General features: G+C 40.5%; 1 protein-coding gene across 22 annotated transcripts in view; it reads right to left on the reverse strand.

Annotated features, from left to right (window-relative positions):
- SLMAP (sarcolemma associated protein) overlaps positions 1-17,733 on the reverse strand; it is a 120,895-nt gene that overhangs the window by 32,251 nt on the left and 70,911 nt on the right. For 6 of the 22 annotated variants that reach the window (XM_077325469.1, XM_077325472.1, XM_077325454.1 and 3 more), the window contains exons 11-15: positions 16,020-16,188; positions 15,882-15,932; positions 14,826-14,876; positions 10,160-10,222; positions 4,711-4,770 (exon numbers count right to left, since the gene is read on the reverse strand). In XM_077325469.1, coding sequence (XP_077181584.1) covers positions 4,711-4,770; positions 10,160-10,222; positions 14,826-14,876; positions 15,882-15,932; positions 16,020-16,188 — 394 coding nt within the window. The remainder of the gene's footprint in view (positions 1-4,710; positions 4,771-10,159; positions 10,223-14,825; positions 14,877-15,881; positions 15,933-16,019; positions 16,189-17,733) is intronic. The other 16 variants (XM_077325470.1, XM_077325473.1, XM_077325456.1 and 13 more) reach the window with 7 other exon arrangements.

Here is a 17,733-nt window from a genome sequence, read left to right on the forward strand (position 1 = left end):
GGCACAGGTCAGTGCAGCATCAACCCCCTCTAAAACAGACTACTTATGGATCCAATTGGATTCCAGAATTTAGAAACCCAGATATTAGTTCTGTTGATGCTGTAGTAGAACCTGGATATAAAGCTCCTAGAAGCTATTGACAAAGTCGTGCACCCACTCTGGCCTCTTGGTTTACCACACAGCTGGATGATTTGAAGAGTGCAGAAAGGGCACACGTAGAGTGGTGCTGGCAGAAAACGGACCGTGGCAAAGGAATCTTATTTCTTAGCTACCATTGCAGCAACTAGTTCATGACTAGCTCATTTCTTAAGGTATTTCATCATTTGCCAAGTCTTTAGTTGTATCATTCTCAGGACCTCATGATTTATTTTAAAACTTTTCAAAGTTCTTTGCTATCTCTCAGATATATTCTGAATGCTATTTGTAATATTTCTCAGCTGGTACAGAGTGACACAACAATTACTATCAAGAACAGGCAGAGTATGCATTCTGCAGTTTTGCATTGGTTATTGATGAGTTCTAGGATTCAGTTCAAGGGGTGGACAATTATCTACAAAACCCTTCATGGATTAGGACCCATATATCTAAAGGACCATCTCTCTCAGTATACCCCACTGTGACAGCTGCATTCATCTCAACATTTGCAGAAGGAAACACCCTGAAAACAGGTAAGAAAAGCTGCTGCCTCTATCCATTAATTCCCTGTTGTGGCTCCCACTTTGTGGAAGGCCTGCCCGAGGAGGTCAGCAAGGTCTATTTTGTTATTCTGCAGAATGTGTAGAACAGAATTATGCATAAGCACTTTTTATAAAGAGAAGAGAGATGTAGTAAAATGGTATTTGTTCTGGAGGAAGGATTTACAAAGGAACAAATTCTGTTTATTGTTTGCATTTCTTGTTTCTTCTGCATTGTTTTCTGTGTTGTTTTCTAAATTTCCATTCCATTCCATTTCCCTCACAATGGAAGCCCAGGTCATGAAGGTAGTGTGGCTGGCATTTTACCATCTCTGCCAAGCCCTACCTGGCCCCGGAATACCTAACCATAGTGATCCATGCGACAGTCACCTCCAGACTGGATTTCTGTAACTCGCTCTACGCAGATCTGTCCTTAGCCTTGACCTGGAAACTACAACTGGTAAAAAATGCAACGGCCAGGATCCTCACAGCAACACAGTGGAGGTCCCACATCCGGCCCATTCTCCATCAGCTGCAGTGGTTGCCAGTAGAATTCCGGATCAGACTAAAGGTTCTGGTAATTACCTTCAAGGCCATACGCGGTCAGGGGCAAGTGTACCTGAGGGACCGCCTCCCTGCATATGCCCCCAAAAGAGCTCTACCCTCTGCCCCCACCAACCAGCTGGTGGTCCCTGGACCTAAATAAGCCCGCCTGGCCTCAACCAGGGCCAGAGCCTTCTCTGTCCTGGCACCTACCTACTGGAATGAGCTCCCAGAGGAGATCAGGGCCCTGAGAGAACTAAAGCAGTTCCGCAGGGCCTGCAAAAGGCAGCTCTTCTGCCAGGCATTTGGCTGAAGCCAGGCACAATCAGCCAACAACATCTGCAGGGCCCCTGCCCCCTCCCCCCCCCCAGAAATCCATCAAGACTCCTGGACATGTTTGTATTATTATTGTTTAATGTTATATTGTTACCCTGTTATTATCAGTTAATAATATTAATGTTATAGCTATTTATATGTATGGTTTCTTGTATAGTTCTCAGTTCTATGTAAACCGCCCTGAGCGTTCGGGGACGGTGGTATATAAATGTGAAAAATTAATAATCAATCAATTTCTGTAAACCAATTTTTGCATATCTATTACATGGTTTTCTAACTTTGCATTCCAGTTTTATCACTATGTGTATTATATGTCTTATACTGTTCCTATGACACTATAATTTTATGATGATGTCATTCATTCAGTCATTCAATCAACTATAATATGACTAGTAATATATCTTGAGTCTCCTTTAGTAAACTAAAAGGCAAGTTTCTGTCAGTTAGGAAAAATCCACCCACCATTAATAAGGCATCAAAATGAAATTGGAACTTATTCCAATGTTTTTGGAGGGTATAGCCATCTGCCTATAATTTGATAACTGCTTCTGTTTGGACATAATTAATTATTTTATAGAAAAACACATACTATGTTCCCAAGACATTACCTAAATGAACTTTAAAATTTTCATCAAATTTTTCAAAGTTGCTTATATTTTTTCCTAATAGAATGTTAAGAAAATGTTAAATGGAGAGCTCCCTTTAAAAACCTTCCCATCTTGGAAAAGTAAGTTTCTAAATGTTATGTACTTAGAATGCTAGCAGTTACCCAATCAAACTGAAATGCAGAGGGAAATTCAAGAGACGAAGTATGCTTTCTCTAGAAATAGGTCAATGTTGAAAGGGAAAGATACTGTTCATAAGAGTGCAGCAAAGTCTACATGTTCTTGTTGAGCAAGAACACAAACAACTAACTATAATGAGCCCAAATAGATAAGATTGTTCCTTCCTTAAACAGGCAGAAATCAGTCAATGAAAGCTTCAGCTTTAAACTGAAGGCAGATGGTCTCTTAGCCAGAAGAGCACTATTCAGAAAACCCAGAAAGCATTCTTGGCTTTGCTACAGAATTTGTGTTTGACAAAGGACAAAATAATCAAGCCAAATATCAATTTTACCCATTATTAAATATATTAGTGCCTCCTTACCAATTCCCATAAACCTTACTGCCAACTGAAACCAAATATGAGCGTAGGAAGCTATATTTACTTACACATGTCCCTGCTTACTTGTACATGATTACCAACTTCAAGATGTGGAGATCTTCTGGTGTTACAACTGATTTCTAGACCAGAGAGATCTGTTAATCTAGTGAAAATGGCTGCTTTGGAGAGTGGCCCCTATGGCATTATACCCTGCTAGTGTCCCTCCCCTCCCCAAGCACCACCTTCTCCAGAGATTTCTCAACTGGGAGGTTGAGACCCTATACTTGTTCCATCTTTTCCCTCTGTTGTCTTCTTGTCTTCCTGGCCTGCCCTAAATTTAGATCTTAAGGAACATCTTTTGCTTCTGTTACTCTGTAAAACACTACACATAACGAAATTGCTGTTACAGAAGCATTCAGGTATAAGTATTCAAGTAACGAATGTTCTTAGTTATAACATACAAAACAGACTAGCCAAATTTATTTTTATAGCAGCATATTAAATGTTGATAGGTTTACTATAGGCTCAGCTTCTTAGAAATGCTTATTTTTTGGCATCTGCTGCTGCTGCAGCAGCAATGTAACTCTTACTTCCCTATATGGACACAGAAGGTACCGTTGCCTCTTTGTGCAAAATAGTGGCAAACTGATTGAAAGGCATTTTTAAAAAGCAGTCCATTTTCACTAGATCCCATTGCCTTTTTACCATTCTCACACCTGATCTGCCATTCGCATTCAAACTTTATTATATAGAAGAATAGTATTTATTATAATGATGATGGTATTAACTGCAGGTCAGAAAAAGGCTGGGCACAAAAAGACATCAGATGGAATGCTGACTCACAAAAGCTTATGCTGGGAAAAAATCATTCCTTGCTGTTGGGCTGCTTTAATTTTGCTACTACAGACAAGCACTGCTGCCCGCCTGCCAAAGACCTAGTTATTTCATACAAATGCAGATTAACTAGTACTGCATGTCCAAGCAGTTTCTTTACTTCTGTCTCTTGAACAGTAAACTCTCATACTGCAGACATGCCCCCCCCCCGAAAGTGAGCAAGTTGTAAGAACAATTTACGACTTTCTTTTATGCCACTGCCTTTTGCTCCCTAGCTTTCTCCCATTCTTATACTGCATGAAGAGTTTAAAACTTAATGTCAGAATCTTTTTAAAGGTTATATGGAATGCATGACACCAACACAAAAAATAACTCACCATTCAACAACATTACACTGACATGCAAGCATTAGATTACACTAGAGCTTATTTGTCTGCATTCTTTTCCAAATATGGCATGCTCCCTGCACATTGTGCAAACAAGTACATGCAGGAGATTCACTGTAGACACAACATGCAAATGGTAATTCCCACCCCACCCGACTGTACAAAGCAAAAGATAAAAACCTTTCATGAACAGTAATAATTTAACACTTTATACAAAGTTTAAGGGAATTCAACAATATTGAAGTTTAGTTAAATAAACTTCTTATAATATTTATAAGTACATATCCACTTAAACAAAACCTTAGAACATTAATACTGTCAAATTAATTACTAGATTATTAAATTTATGGCAGGAATACTTTTGAATTGCAGGTATCCTTGACTCAGTGTTTTACATTTCAGATTTAAAATAAAAAGACCTGAAGCTTCAAAAGCAAACTTCAAAAACACAACCATTCTAATTTCAATGTTTTGTCCACAAATACATTGCCTTTCTTGAACAAATGTATTTTGAAGTAGATTTTAGAATGAGATGATATTGGATATGGAGCAGCATTGTTTATTCTTATATCTAGAAGATACTTATAAAATATTACGATATACACATAACCATTGCAGCTAAGAGGCTAAAACAATAATGGGTAATAAAAAATACTTATGTTTTCCTTTTTATGGAACTGAATATTTTGTATACCATATTCCTTCAAGCATTAATCAAAAGTATTTAGCTTATTAAAAAGTGGCCCAGTTTCCAAAACTTGTAACATTTCTCAAAAGCAAAGCAAATGTCTTACCTTTCAGAATCTTTGTTTCATCCACTCTGGAAAGATGTCCTTCGTCTATGAGCTTGTCTGCTGAACAAAACAGGGGTTACTATCCTAGCTCAAATTGTTCAAGCATTTATTTGTACACGTCTCTGTAATCTACATTCCATGACCAAATTTAAACAGGACATTATTACCTCATACTTCTTTGTGCTAGAATCCAGAGGGATTTTTATAGGACAATGAGTAATTATATAAAAGGTGATTTTAATCAGCTACACAAAAGCAAAACAGGAAATTAAATGTAAAATAGTCAGTTTTTAGGAAAACAAAGTTGTTGATCTGGAATATGAGCTGTCTTCCACAATCAAAGTGTGAAACACTACAAGAAGTAATTTAATGAAAACATTTATGCATTTTGACTGTATATCTCAATAACAAAAGTTTAAGTGTGAAAATGTATTTATATTAACAGCTTGGGAGTAGTAGCATCAAAATCCCTGGTAGTTCAACAGTGATGTTACATGTTAATGTAATTATGATGGTTGAAGTGTTGAGCTCAGAACATCAACAACAGTTACTTTATCTACATATTGGATAGTAGTAGCAATACTCTAAAACCTGCAGGTGAATTTGAGAGAAAGAGTAGAGTTCAGAGGAAAAAGGTGAACCTAGTTTTCACAGGCACAGAAACTGCCCATACAATATTTCTAACATCCTAATCACCAACCTTGATAATACTCTCCTCTTCAGCACAACTGTACATAGTTTCTACACAACTGTACACAATTGGGGAGTGGTTATCATTTAGGGCCATTATTCTGCAAGCATTTGTTAATGTACTATTTATTCATTTATTAAACTATTTTAATCCCATTTTTCTCGCAATACCACTCTGTCACTTTCAACCGCAGCAACAAAATGAATTATGTTTTAGTTGCTGTTTTTTCACTGTATTTCTAAGAATGTTGCTCTTCATAAGGTCAGTATGTGGGACACCAAGAAGGCTGGAATAGGCTGAGTATGTCAGCCTCATACTTGAGGCCTCATACTATGTCAGCAAAATACAAAACACACACACAGTAAAGAAAATTGTTAATATGACAATGGGTTTTAAAAATCAGACTAAGAGAGGCCATAAAGAAGGTTCAGTGGAGGATACAAATATAGCAGAAAAATGTGGCAAGCTGAGATGTCAGAGAAGATCAAGAGGAAGCACAAGACAGATGGGGTAGCAAATGGGAGAGATCACGCATCCTGTGCTGCCCTGAACATACACAAAGGTAGAACAACGAATAGTGTAGGAAAGTGCTCCAAATAGCAGACTTGTAGAAATAATCCTAGCAGATTTCAAAAGCACATTGTATTGATAGATGCAATGTATGTGCATCATAAATACGTCATGATTCGCACATAAACAGTTCTCATATTACATGTCAGTTCAAGCAAAATACTACCAAATGGAAGCTTAAGTTCACATTTTCTGCTGCAAGTCTATAGCTGAATAATCAAGTAACAAGAAACATTGAATGTTATAAATGCATGTATGAATAAATGTTCATTAAGTTGCTCCAGCTGCGCATTTGTGTGAGAAAGTAAAGAAAGATGAGTAGATCAGAGAGCAGGAGACAATGCTGGCAAAAAGATAAGCAGATGGACTTAAGAGGGCAATAACAAATTTGCTTTTTTGAAAACCTCAAGGGAAAGGTAGACTATCAGCTCCTTCATCTATGGTCTAATGCTTGGATACTATTAAATATGAATGTTTCCTTTCCTTAGTAATTAGCAGGTAAAAGTTCCCTTCTGATTTGCCAGATGTGTTCCTTATTACATATGCCCAGTTTCCCCAGGCCAAAGCTAAGTATTTGTTTCCTTATACTGTGAAGACACAATGTCCACAGTCTCAAGTTTCCAGATTTATCTATAAGTAATCCTAAATGAGATCTATTCTGTTTGGTCTAGAATTAAGTTAGTTACAGCAGTAAACTGAAGTAACCACACTACTTTCCAGCCAGTAATCCACAAGTGTCAGTCTTCTGTAAGAATTGCACAGCTATTTAATCTTTTATCCCACTATGCAGACAAGGATAAGGCAAACAAATAAGAATTTTTAGGGCTTGCAGAAACCAATTGTCCAAAACTAACTGCAAACATTCCTGAAATCTCGCTTAACTGGATTCCTTAACAGTGGTTATCATATGACATCATAGCAAAGTATTTATTTTGTAATAGAGGACTGACAGAGAAAAATAAATTTAAGGGCCAAACTGGAAGAGATGCCAGAAGATCCATGTTAGGAAATGTAGACCTTCCCTCCCTCTACACTGATTCAGAGCCCATTACAGAATGGGGAGAGAACAGAAGGGGTGTAACCAGATCACCAGCATTCTGGTGTCCCAAACTGATTGCCCCTAAGGGGGGGGGGGCAGGAATGAGAATGAATATGGACATCATCATTCATAACCTTTGTAAAATGGCACTGGGAATAACAACAGGGGTAAACTTACATTATATTGTACCCATTACAAGCATCTGTTTGGCTTTCTATATACATGAGAATCTATAGTTTAATATTAATTTACAAAGTCTGATTCTAAAAATCTGAGAATCTTATCTATACAGTTCATGCTCTAATTTTTATTGCATGAGGTTCAAATAAAGCTTTAAACATCCTTCTGCAAAATTGGAATTTTTAATCTAATTCTGAATGTGGCCCGAGAGATCACACTAAAAATTCATACAAAGAGGGATTTTTTTTTACAGATCAAGGGGGAAAGTCTCAAAAGTAAGAATAATGCTATGGGGCAGGGTTAAATCTGCCTGAACCATGGAGAAGCAAGAGCTCAGCTGCAATTTAGGACAGTTATCTAGCAACACCGATAAACAACACCACAGTATTGAGCATGGTGAAAGCTGCAGGCAAAAGAGAAGGTGTCAACAGGAGAGTTAGCGAGAAAGATGGAGACATAAAAGATGGAAAGGAAAAGGTGGTGGCAGCCATCCACTGTTAATTAGGTCACTCTAATGCACACCAAAAGGAGAAGTAAGGTGGTGGCAGGAAGGGGAAAGGGAAGTGTTAATGGCAGCTGAATAGGAGAGGAAAAAGTCAGGTGAAGCAGCAAAGAAGAGAGCTTGCAGGAAAGTGTGTCATGGACCGATTATGCATGGCGGCAGCTACACTGAGCTGCCGCTGTGCCCTTGCACCGGAGGCGAAAGCCCCGCTGTCCCCCGATTATACACAGGGGCAGAGCTTCCAGGGCGCACGCTGGCTGCCCCGGCGCAACGGCCCCGCGCAGGCAACGCAGAGGTGGAAGCACCAGGCACGCAGCAGTGGGGGGGGGGATCGGGGACATAGCTCCCCTGCTGCATGATAGTGAGGAGCAGCATGCTGTTCTCCCACCATGGTGGGGTGGGGGGGGGATGCCCCTGTCAACTGCACGGAGCCGCGGAGCCGGCAGGAGCTAGAGGCATCCCTGCAGGCGTGAAGGCCCGGCTCCTCCGATTATGCACAGGGCTGGCCCAAGCCACCCCTTGCCTGCGCCCACTGCGCTTCCCGGTCTGCAGAAGAACTCACGTTCCTTTAACGCGGGTCTTCCGATGGCCTGGGTCGGGCCAGGCCTTGGATGGCGGAATAATCGGGGATTTTCCCCGAAGCCCTGTCGCCACCACGTCGGGCTTTCTGGCCCATGCATAATTGGTCATGTGTGGTAAAAAACAGCTGAAAGAAGCAGGACTAATGGAAGGGGTTCTCAAAAGTATCTCACAGATCCCTGCTTATAAACATTAATTCCAGAACAGTACTGCTTTTTGCATACAACTAAGAATTTCATTCATGAAATAGTTTCACTTTATTCTACACCAAGCATTTCATTTTGTTTGCTGAACAAGACAGTAAAATCTTTGATGCCCATTTTGGTTAATAGAATTTAGAGTGTGTGGCTATACTCTACTAATATAGAATTATCAAAAACAATAAAACCTTGCATTTTTAAATAACAATGTGTAAAAATGCGATAATGAAAGAATTAGTTGAAGCACACACAAAGAGAGAGAGAGAGAGAGAGAGAGAGAGAGAGAAGGCATGGAAGCGAACACTGAAATTTGTGAGGGGAAAATTTTAACACTGTACACTGAAGAAAATTATTCCCAATACTTCTGCTCATTTTTGCCCTTTTCTGTATTAGCTAGCACCTTTTAACATGACTTAGCAGACCATATAACTATGTGAAGCAGTGAAAGGATTAATGCAAAGAGACAAAACAGAGGAAGACAAGAAAGATACATACAACACACTCCACTGAACTATTGTTTTCTTTAAGAATGCTACATTAAAGTTTATGCGTATCTCCCAACACTGTCCAAAAGCCTACGTGTGATATATCTCATGATCTCACTTTATATTATGTCTCCTCCGTTAAACTGAGGTCTAACATACTGCCTCAAAGATACCTTCCCCCAATTCAAATATTGAATATTAGCCAAAGAAGTAGGAGTGGTATTCTGATCATTTAAAAGAGCGTGTCTATCTACAACTTTCCACTGCTGCTGCTTCTCGACTCAAAAACATTGCTCCTGAATGCTAGGATACCCTCTGGAAGGGCATGGGATGTGGGGAACGAGGAGATGCAGCAGGATGGGGGAAATGTTAGAAGTTGGGTATTGTTCCCGAAATGAGTGAGTAACAGTGCCTTGGGATTCTAGTCCTTACATTGAGAAGCTGAATATGTCAGCACCACCACAGAATCACAGATTAAATTTTGCAGTTCTGATATAGCATAACAGGGGAAACCTGTATAGCTCTTCGACAGTGACATACCTGAGCTATATCTTATTCTCAGTTTTGTTCATCTCACCATACAGAAGAGATGGGGGGGGGGTAGTGTTCCTTTAATAGATTCTTAGTGGGATGTTATTTAGCAGATGTTATTTACCTCCATGTTATGAAAAGCTTCAACCTGACAATGGAAGTGCAAAGAATGATCCCATACAACCCTTCTTCTGTGACAAGCATTGTCAACTTTGACTGCAGGCCAAGGTCAACTGCTTAAAAATATGCCCTTAATAAGTTGAGCAAGAAGATTCATGTATGGCATGTATTTGTAACAATGGCCAATTGCTTCATCCAGATTCACAAATCAATACATACCCAGTAATTCTCATTCTATAGAACCAAAAAAGATTGTGTGTATCAGGCCTCAGGTAAGTTCCACCCGAGTCTCATTGTGCATGCTGGTATTGTATTCATGACTATAAATCATTTTCCCATAATGCAATGATAAGTAGTTACTGATTAAAAATACGTGAAGAATGTATGCTTATTAAAGTGATGTGTGACTTCACTTGAACATAGATATAGCTTGTTTTTTAATATGTTTTCCTTATCACATCTACACAAAAATGCCACTATTCTCACTAGTAAAGTATATTTTAACTGATTTTATAGACTTTTTAGTGAATGTGATGAATTCTATGTACTCACTTTGGCACTCTATGAACTGGTGAATAAAAGTGCAGTCCCCTCCACTCTTTGAAAGAAAGTGCTCTAGTAAAGAAAGAAACACCTATAAGTTCAAAACTTCATCTTTTAGGGTTCAAGGTAAGCCTCACAGAGTTCCCCCAAAATGGAGGAACCTCCCCAACAAACAGTAGCATACTTATATGTTGCATACAACTCACAAATGATAAATCTTAAGCCAATGTTAGTTTGTACGATTTGTGTGTCTCTTGTGACTTGCATTTAGAGCCTCTTGTGGCGCAGAGTGGTAAGGCTGCAGACATGCAGTCTGAAAGCTCTGCCCATGAGGCTGGGAGTTCAATCCCAGCAGCCAGCTCAAGGTTGACTCAGCCTTCCATCCTTCCGAGGTCAGTAAAATGAGTACCCAGCTTGCTGGGGGGTACACGGTAATGACTGGGGAAGGGAATGGCAAACCACCCCGTATTGAGTCTGCCATGAAAACGCTAGAGGGCGTCACCCCAAGGGTCAAACATGACTCGGTGCTTGCACAGGGGATACCCTTACCTTTACTTTACCTGTGACTTGCATTTATTGTCAAAACGTAACAAAACTCTTGTTTAAACCTCTTACATATTAGTACTGGTTGACAAGGTCACCGATGGCCAAATCTAGATAGTGTCAACAGGGCACTTTCTATATGATCATTTTTCGATTGAAGATTTTAGATTGTCTGCATTTTCTCAGTCACATCATTATTTTAAGTGAACCTCATATTATTGGGTGGACTTCATAACGTTTGTTCAGTATGGAATATAGCTATGACTAAATTAATTAGCTAGAAAGGGTGACATTGATCAAATTATTGTTAGACTTTCTAAAGCAGCTTTGAATTAATGACAGAAACCAGACTTTTAAAATAAATAAAAGTTTACTTTTACTAAATATATTTAACAGAATGTTATATGGTGCAGTATTTCAAAGTTTGCCTCTTAAGAGGATATTCTCAGCCTTCAGTGGGGTTGCATTATTCCACACAGCTTTCACCTCTTATAGATTACACTCCTTTATTTATATAATATTCATAATATTGGTTGAGGCCGGGTCTCTTAAGATCACTGGGCCTCTCTCAGATGACATTATATCATTAGACAAGTCTCTTGAAGACTGTGGGAAGGATTGGAGGGTTTTTCTGCCATCTCAGGTTTTTGGCTTTAAGATTGGGGTTTTACGGGGCTTTATTGGGTTTTATCCAGTAATCTGCCTTGAGTCTAAGGAGAAAGGCGGAAAAGAAATCTAATAAATAAATATATGTTTTTATTTAAATGGAATTTCTTCCTTATGTGAAGCTGGCAACTAGCCTAATGCCACTCCAGCTTCATGGGTGACAAGAGGTTTTAATCTGGTTTCCAAGATGTAACATTTGCCATTTTACCACAAGACTTCAACTACTCTGTGGTAAAGTGATTAAGAGCAGTGACCACTAATCTGCAGAACCAGGTTTGATGCCCCACTCCTTCAAATGCAGCCAGCTGGGTGACCCTGGGCCAGTCACAATTCTCCCTCAGTCTCACCTACCTCTCAGTTATCTGCTGTGGGTAGAAGGGTAGGCCACTTTCAGATTCCTTTGGCTCGTGAAAAGCAGGGTACAAAAAACAGCTCTTCTTCTGGTGTCACTTTATTAAGCTTGGAAAACAAATGTTTTGTCCATTTGACCAGACTGATGTTGGGAGATGCTCTCTTACGGTAGCAACACTGATTGCAACCTCTATGACAATGCTAGGCAAAGCCCTTATATAAAGAAGGAATACTGTGACATTTGAGAGAAGCGAGACTAACTGAGGAAGAGAGAGGATTCAAACTACAGACTTGAAGGATTGTAAAAGCTGGTGCACAGTCAAACTGGCATATAATGCAATAAGAAGGGTAGGAAGGATTTTGTGAGGCAACATGGAGATGGGGCATGCTCCCACCTAATTCTCACAAGATGTAGCACTGCTAGTCTCTGCACCATAGCAACTGTTAAAAAGGTTTTGGACTGGGCCACTCTAGCTAGTCTGGACTGAAGGTGACTTCTTTTTAATCTGATGCAAGTGGCACGATTCCAACTAGAGAGGATGAACAAAATATGTTCAGAAAAAAAGTCAAGAGTGTTGGGGTCAACAAAAGGGAAAACATAAGCCATATGATAGCAAAGTCAGAAGGGGTGGTGGGAGAATGCTAACTACTATACATAACTGAAAGAATGACAGAAGATTCCTGACAAAACCTGAACAGCAAAAGAATAAGCAGTGAACCCTTCTGATCTGAAACCTATCTGCTTGCCTAATTTTGAATGCACTTAATCTAAGTACTCATAGTTGAAGTCTATAACATTGTTGAATAAACTCCTTATATACGAAAAAAATAGAGGAAAGAAACTGCAACAATTATTTTAGAATTCACTATCTGGACAAACAAATACTCTGTTGGTATTTAAAACATTTGATTTTGTCAGTTAAAGTGTGGTGAATTAGATGTTTCAAGTAGAAAGATCTGCTCTTTTATGCAGAAACAGATTATCTGGTAACTACATTACACATGCAACTGTCTCAGATTTTGGGTTTTGGTACATCGCAGAACTATGTAGAAGAAATCCATGTAAAAGCTACTAGTTTCTAATTCTTTAGAGCACGTATCTCCATGAAAGCTATTCAAGATGATGAGAATATTCTTAAAATACAAACCTAAGGTCACGTTCCCAGGACTAAGCCCCACCAATTAACATGCATCTTCCAAGTACACGCTTATCATTGCTCCTTAAGGCACCTGTGCATGGAGCTGTTACACCTTAGGCTTAGTTCAGATATAAGAGGCATCAGCAAAACATACCAGAAATGGGCCACAGTATTGCACTGATCCTTGCATGCAAATTCTACCAATTTGCTTGACCCAGGATCAGCACTGTGAATTACTATTGCTAAGCTTGCAATTACATTATTGTCTGGACAAATGCTAAAGGACTAATCATAGCTAGGAAGAGATCATGCTCAAAAACTTGAAAGCTGGAGATACTAATGCAAAGAGCAAATTTTCATGTCAATAACCACATTGGTGATTACAGCCAAGCAAAACAAAAAGTTTCTGAATTGTTTAAGGCAGCGGTCCGCAACCTTTTTAAGGTTGCGGCCCGTTGCCAAGGGGTGGGGGGAGAGGGCGACCCGGGGCCCCACGCAAACGGGCATGCATGGACCTACCAGTCATGCACATTTGCGCATGGCAGTGGCGTAAATGTCCATGCACTGCCGTTTTGCGCATGCATGAATGCGTGAAACTGCCGTGCATGCACGTTTGTGCTCTCGCCATGCGCAAACGCGAATGTGAGGTGGGTCCGCGCATGCACGTTTGCGCCACCGGCATGCTGGTGGTTGCGCTTCCCTTTCCCCCCTCCTGCAGCAAGAAGCTTGCCGGGCCGCAAGCTAATCGGCCGCTTCGGGAGTTCAGACGTACTAACCTCCTGATCCTGATCTATTGTTAATATAACTTTAATCCTGAAGAAACAACCCCACAACAGTCTGGATGTACTTACGTTTGTTAACACCAACTTTACTTAGGAGCAAATATTATAGACATTGACAGAAATTAGGCCCCCTAGTCTCATACTCATTCCAGTCCTGTGACCCACATGACTTTTTGTTCGAAATATCCCCCTAAATTCCTTGCAATGCCTCTTCACAGGTAAAGGGAATGCAGGGAACATAAGAAGAGACCTGCTGTATCAGACCAATGTTCCATCTAGTTGAGCATGCTGTATCACACAGTGGCCAATTAGCTCCTCTGGAGGTCCAACAGCAAGGCATAGACAAGGCATTCCCTTTATGTTAACACTGGTCTTCAATAATTTTACTGTCTCTTGAATGTTAAGCTTCCCTTTATTCACCATGGCTAATAGCCACTGATAGACCTGTCCTGGGCTTGTACCACTGAAAGATCTGTAGGCTCCAACGCAAGAACACTTTTGCTTGCTTTTATTTATTTTTATTATTGAATTTATGAGCTGCCTTACCCTGAGGGGTTTTGCAAGGTTTAGAGGAGACCGGCAGCAAAATACCTACATTTCCTACAAGTTTGGAAAAGGCATCTAACAAGTAGGGATGGGCACAAACGAAAAATTTGATTTGTGGTGCTTTGTGGTTTATGGCTGAACCACAAACTGAACTGGGAAGTCCTTCTGTAAACCAAACTGATTTGTAGTTCCACAAACCCCATTGTAAGGGACCACAGTCCCTTTAAACAGGCTTTGCAGAAAGCCCCCCCCCCCCAAAAGCTGAGCCCCCTGCTCAGCAATTTTTGGGGCAGTCTTGTGTCACTCCTTCAAACTGAACAAGGTAGCCTTAAACAGCTGGGTAGTGTGGAGTAGGCACTCCCTTTTTACTTTAAAGGGCTGCACCAGACAACATGGCACAACTGAAGGGCTCAGCTGTTTTTGTCGTGAACAGAATGCAGGTTTAAAGGAACTTGGTAATGCTGTGTTTTCTATTCTATCCATGAACCACCATAAACTGCTTTGAAAGTCACAAGCTTCTATTTACCAACCACTAACAGGGCACAATTAGTTCATGCCCATCCTTACTAACAAGACCAACGCTGAGAGGAAACAACAAGATGCTAAAAATTAAAACAAGAAAAAGGAAGTCTGTCAAGGATACTTTACCTTTTTCTGCACTCCCATTAATTTTAGGAATGAAGTCATCAACTTGTATGCCTAGGATTAACAAATAGTATTAATTCTGAATAAGCAAACTGGCTTGACAACAAACTTTTTATACCACTACCTGATACCAGGTAACTTATGCAACCATCACACATACAAACACATTCTACCTGGGGGGAAAAATGACATCTGATTTCCCTTCCTACTGTAACAAATTTATCAGATATGCCCAAGAGCCAAAAAATTAAATGTTGTAGAATCTACTAACTAAAAAGTGCAATGGTCAAGCTAGCCCAGTATGTTTGAACATTTTAAAAGCAGTGCCCTCTACTGGCAATGTAATATAATAACTGCAGTACCAAATTACATCCCCTAAATTACCTAAAACTACTGAATTTAACTTTTACAATTACTATATATATGCATTGCTGTCAAGTTGCAGCCAACTTATGGCACTACATTTATTATTAAATTTATTTATTATTTATTATTAAATATCTATATCACCAAACTCCCAGACCAGCTGAATTTTCAAGGTAAGAAACTTCAGAGGTAGTTTTCTGTTACCTCCCTTCATGTTGCTACCACGGTGATCTTCCTTAGTAGTCTCTCATCCAAGTACTAACCTGGGCTGACCCTGCTTTGTAGCCAAGATCTGATGAAATCAGGCTAGCCTACAGTTTCCAGGCCAGGGCAGGTAACGTATTACTCAATTATTTATCTTCAGTCCAGGACACAATTTTAAAACTTCTTTATTTCTGATCACATACAGCTCATGTAACTGTTCTGGTATCCATTATTCCCTCTAAGCTGTGTGTGTGAGCAGCTGTTCAATAACACAGGAAGGCCCACTCAACAGCCATCTGGAGCTGTGCAGGGACTTGTACTGCCCATTACCCATTTTAAGATTACAGCAATTATATTCTGTTCAGGATCAGGATGTGACCTGCTCTACAATAGGGGAGAAAAATTAGAGAGAACATTGCTAGTATCATATGAAAGGGATAAAATTACTAAAATCCAGTATTAAGCAGAATACATTAATGTTGGACCTACCTAAACTGTTGTGTTCTTTAAGAGCTTTCTCCTGAAGATGTTCTAATCGGACTGCAAACAGAATTCCAAAAGAAAAAGATATTTCACAGTTTAAAAGAAAAGCATATGAAAAAAGCATTTTTGGACTAGTAGACTGACCTTGTAAAGCAGTTAGCCGCTCATTGGTGAAGTCATTATCCGCTTGCAAAGCCTCTATTTTTGCCTGAAGCTCTTGCTCTCTTTCTTCCATCTCTTCTATTTTATGCTGCAATTCCTTTTTCTCAACTTGTCCCTTTTGTTGAATTTCTTCTTGTTTTCCTTCAGCTGCCTACTCAAAACCAAAACACAACCCCCCCCAACAAACAACTCAAAATTCTACGACAGAAAATATATCACCTATTTCAGTGGTCCCAATCCCCGGTCGGGAGACCGGGACCGGTCCGTGGATCAGTTGGTACTGGTCCACGGCTCCTCCTCGTCCTCTTCCCCGGCTGCTACCTCTGGGGCTGCCCTACCACTCTGCTGCCGGCTCACCTTTGGTGCTCTCTAGCGGCCACCATGGCTGGGGCTCCCCCTCAGCATGGCACAGCGCAGCTGCTGCTAGCAGTGCCCCCCAGCGGGTGGCGAGAAGTGAGGGGCGCCAGCGGGAAAGCAAGCGGAGCAGGGGCTCAGGCAGTGATGTCCCTTGGCAAAAAACTACCCTCCCCCCTTGGCCTCAGAAAAATTGTCAAGCGCTGACTGGTCCCTGGTGATAAAAAGGCTGGGGACCACTGATGCATTTCACTAACAAAGGCATCAAAATATCTAGCATGCCGATCTTTATTCCAGTTCATCGGAATAGATCCTCCATAGGAATTAGTCAGGCAGTGTTTATGTTTAGATGCTCCTTGATATCCCTACAATGTAGTATGTGTTACAAATACTATGTATTATTTTTTAAATCTTACCATCTTTAAAGGGGTGATTTACACAACCAAACATAAGTATGCCTTCATCACATTCAACTGTACATGTGGTGGAAACACATGCCATATTCATGCTCCCATAACACATATAACGAGGTCCTGCAAGTTAAGATACTTTTTCAAACCAAAATTGAACTAGGAGGATGAGGAGAAGGAGAAGAAGAATTGGTTCTTATATGCCACTTTTCTCTACCTGAAGGAGTCTCAAAGCGGTTTACATTCGCCTTCCCTTTCCTCTCCAAACAACAGACATCCTGTGAGAAGGGTGAGACTGAGAAAGCCCTGATATCACTGCTCAGTCAGAACAGCTTTATCAGTGCTGTGGCGAGCCCAAGGTCACCCAGCTGGCTGCATGTGGAAGAGTCTGGAATCAAACCTGGCTTGCCAGATTAGAAGTCCGCGCTCCTAACCACTACACCAAGCTGGCTCTCTCACACCAAGCTGCAAGAGTAGCCTGGCAGCTAGACAAACCTAATGATTACCTACAGTGCTGGATTTTGAAGAATGCCAAAAAGGTGAGAAGACCCTTCTTTGCTGTTTTGAAAGGAAGCTTAGACCGTTTATGCACTGGGAACTTCACTGCCCCAGCTCTCATGCAGGAGTACAAATCAGGGGCAGATCAGGGGCACTGGGCCAAATGCTCCCTCGTGTGGGTGCAGGAAGAGATGGTGCAACCTGCCACAACTGAAACTCCAGCCTGCAGCCCGGCATGAAACCTCCAGTGCATAAACGGTCTTAGTGGCTTAACTGGCTTCTAGAAACTGGCTCTGCTTGCCATTGTGGAAGATGTCAGCCACATACCATGTTTTATAACTTGTGCTACTGTTATGCTGAAGGACAGTATCCTAAGCTATAGAGTGATTCTGTGGAAATATGACCATAAACTCTAAAACAGAGTTTAGCTGTTT

Source organism: Paroedura picta, chromosome 3 (assembly GCF_049243985.1).
Source record: "Paroedura picta isolate Pp20150507F chromosome 3, Ppicta_v3.0, whole genome shotgun sequence".
Lineage (NCBI taxonomy): Eukaryota > Metazoa > Chordata > Lepidosauria > Squamata > Gekkonidae > Paroedura > Paroedura picta.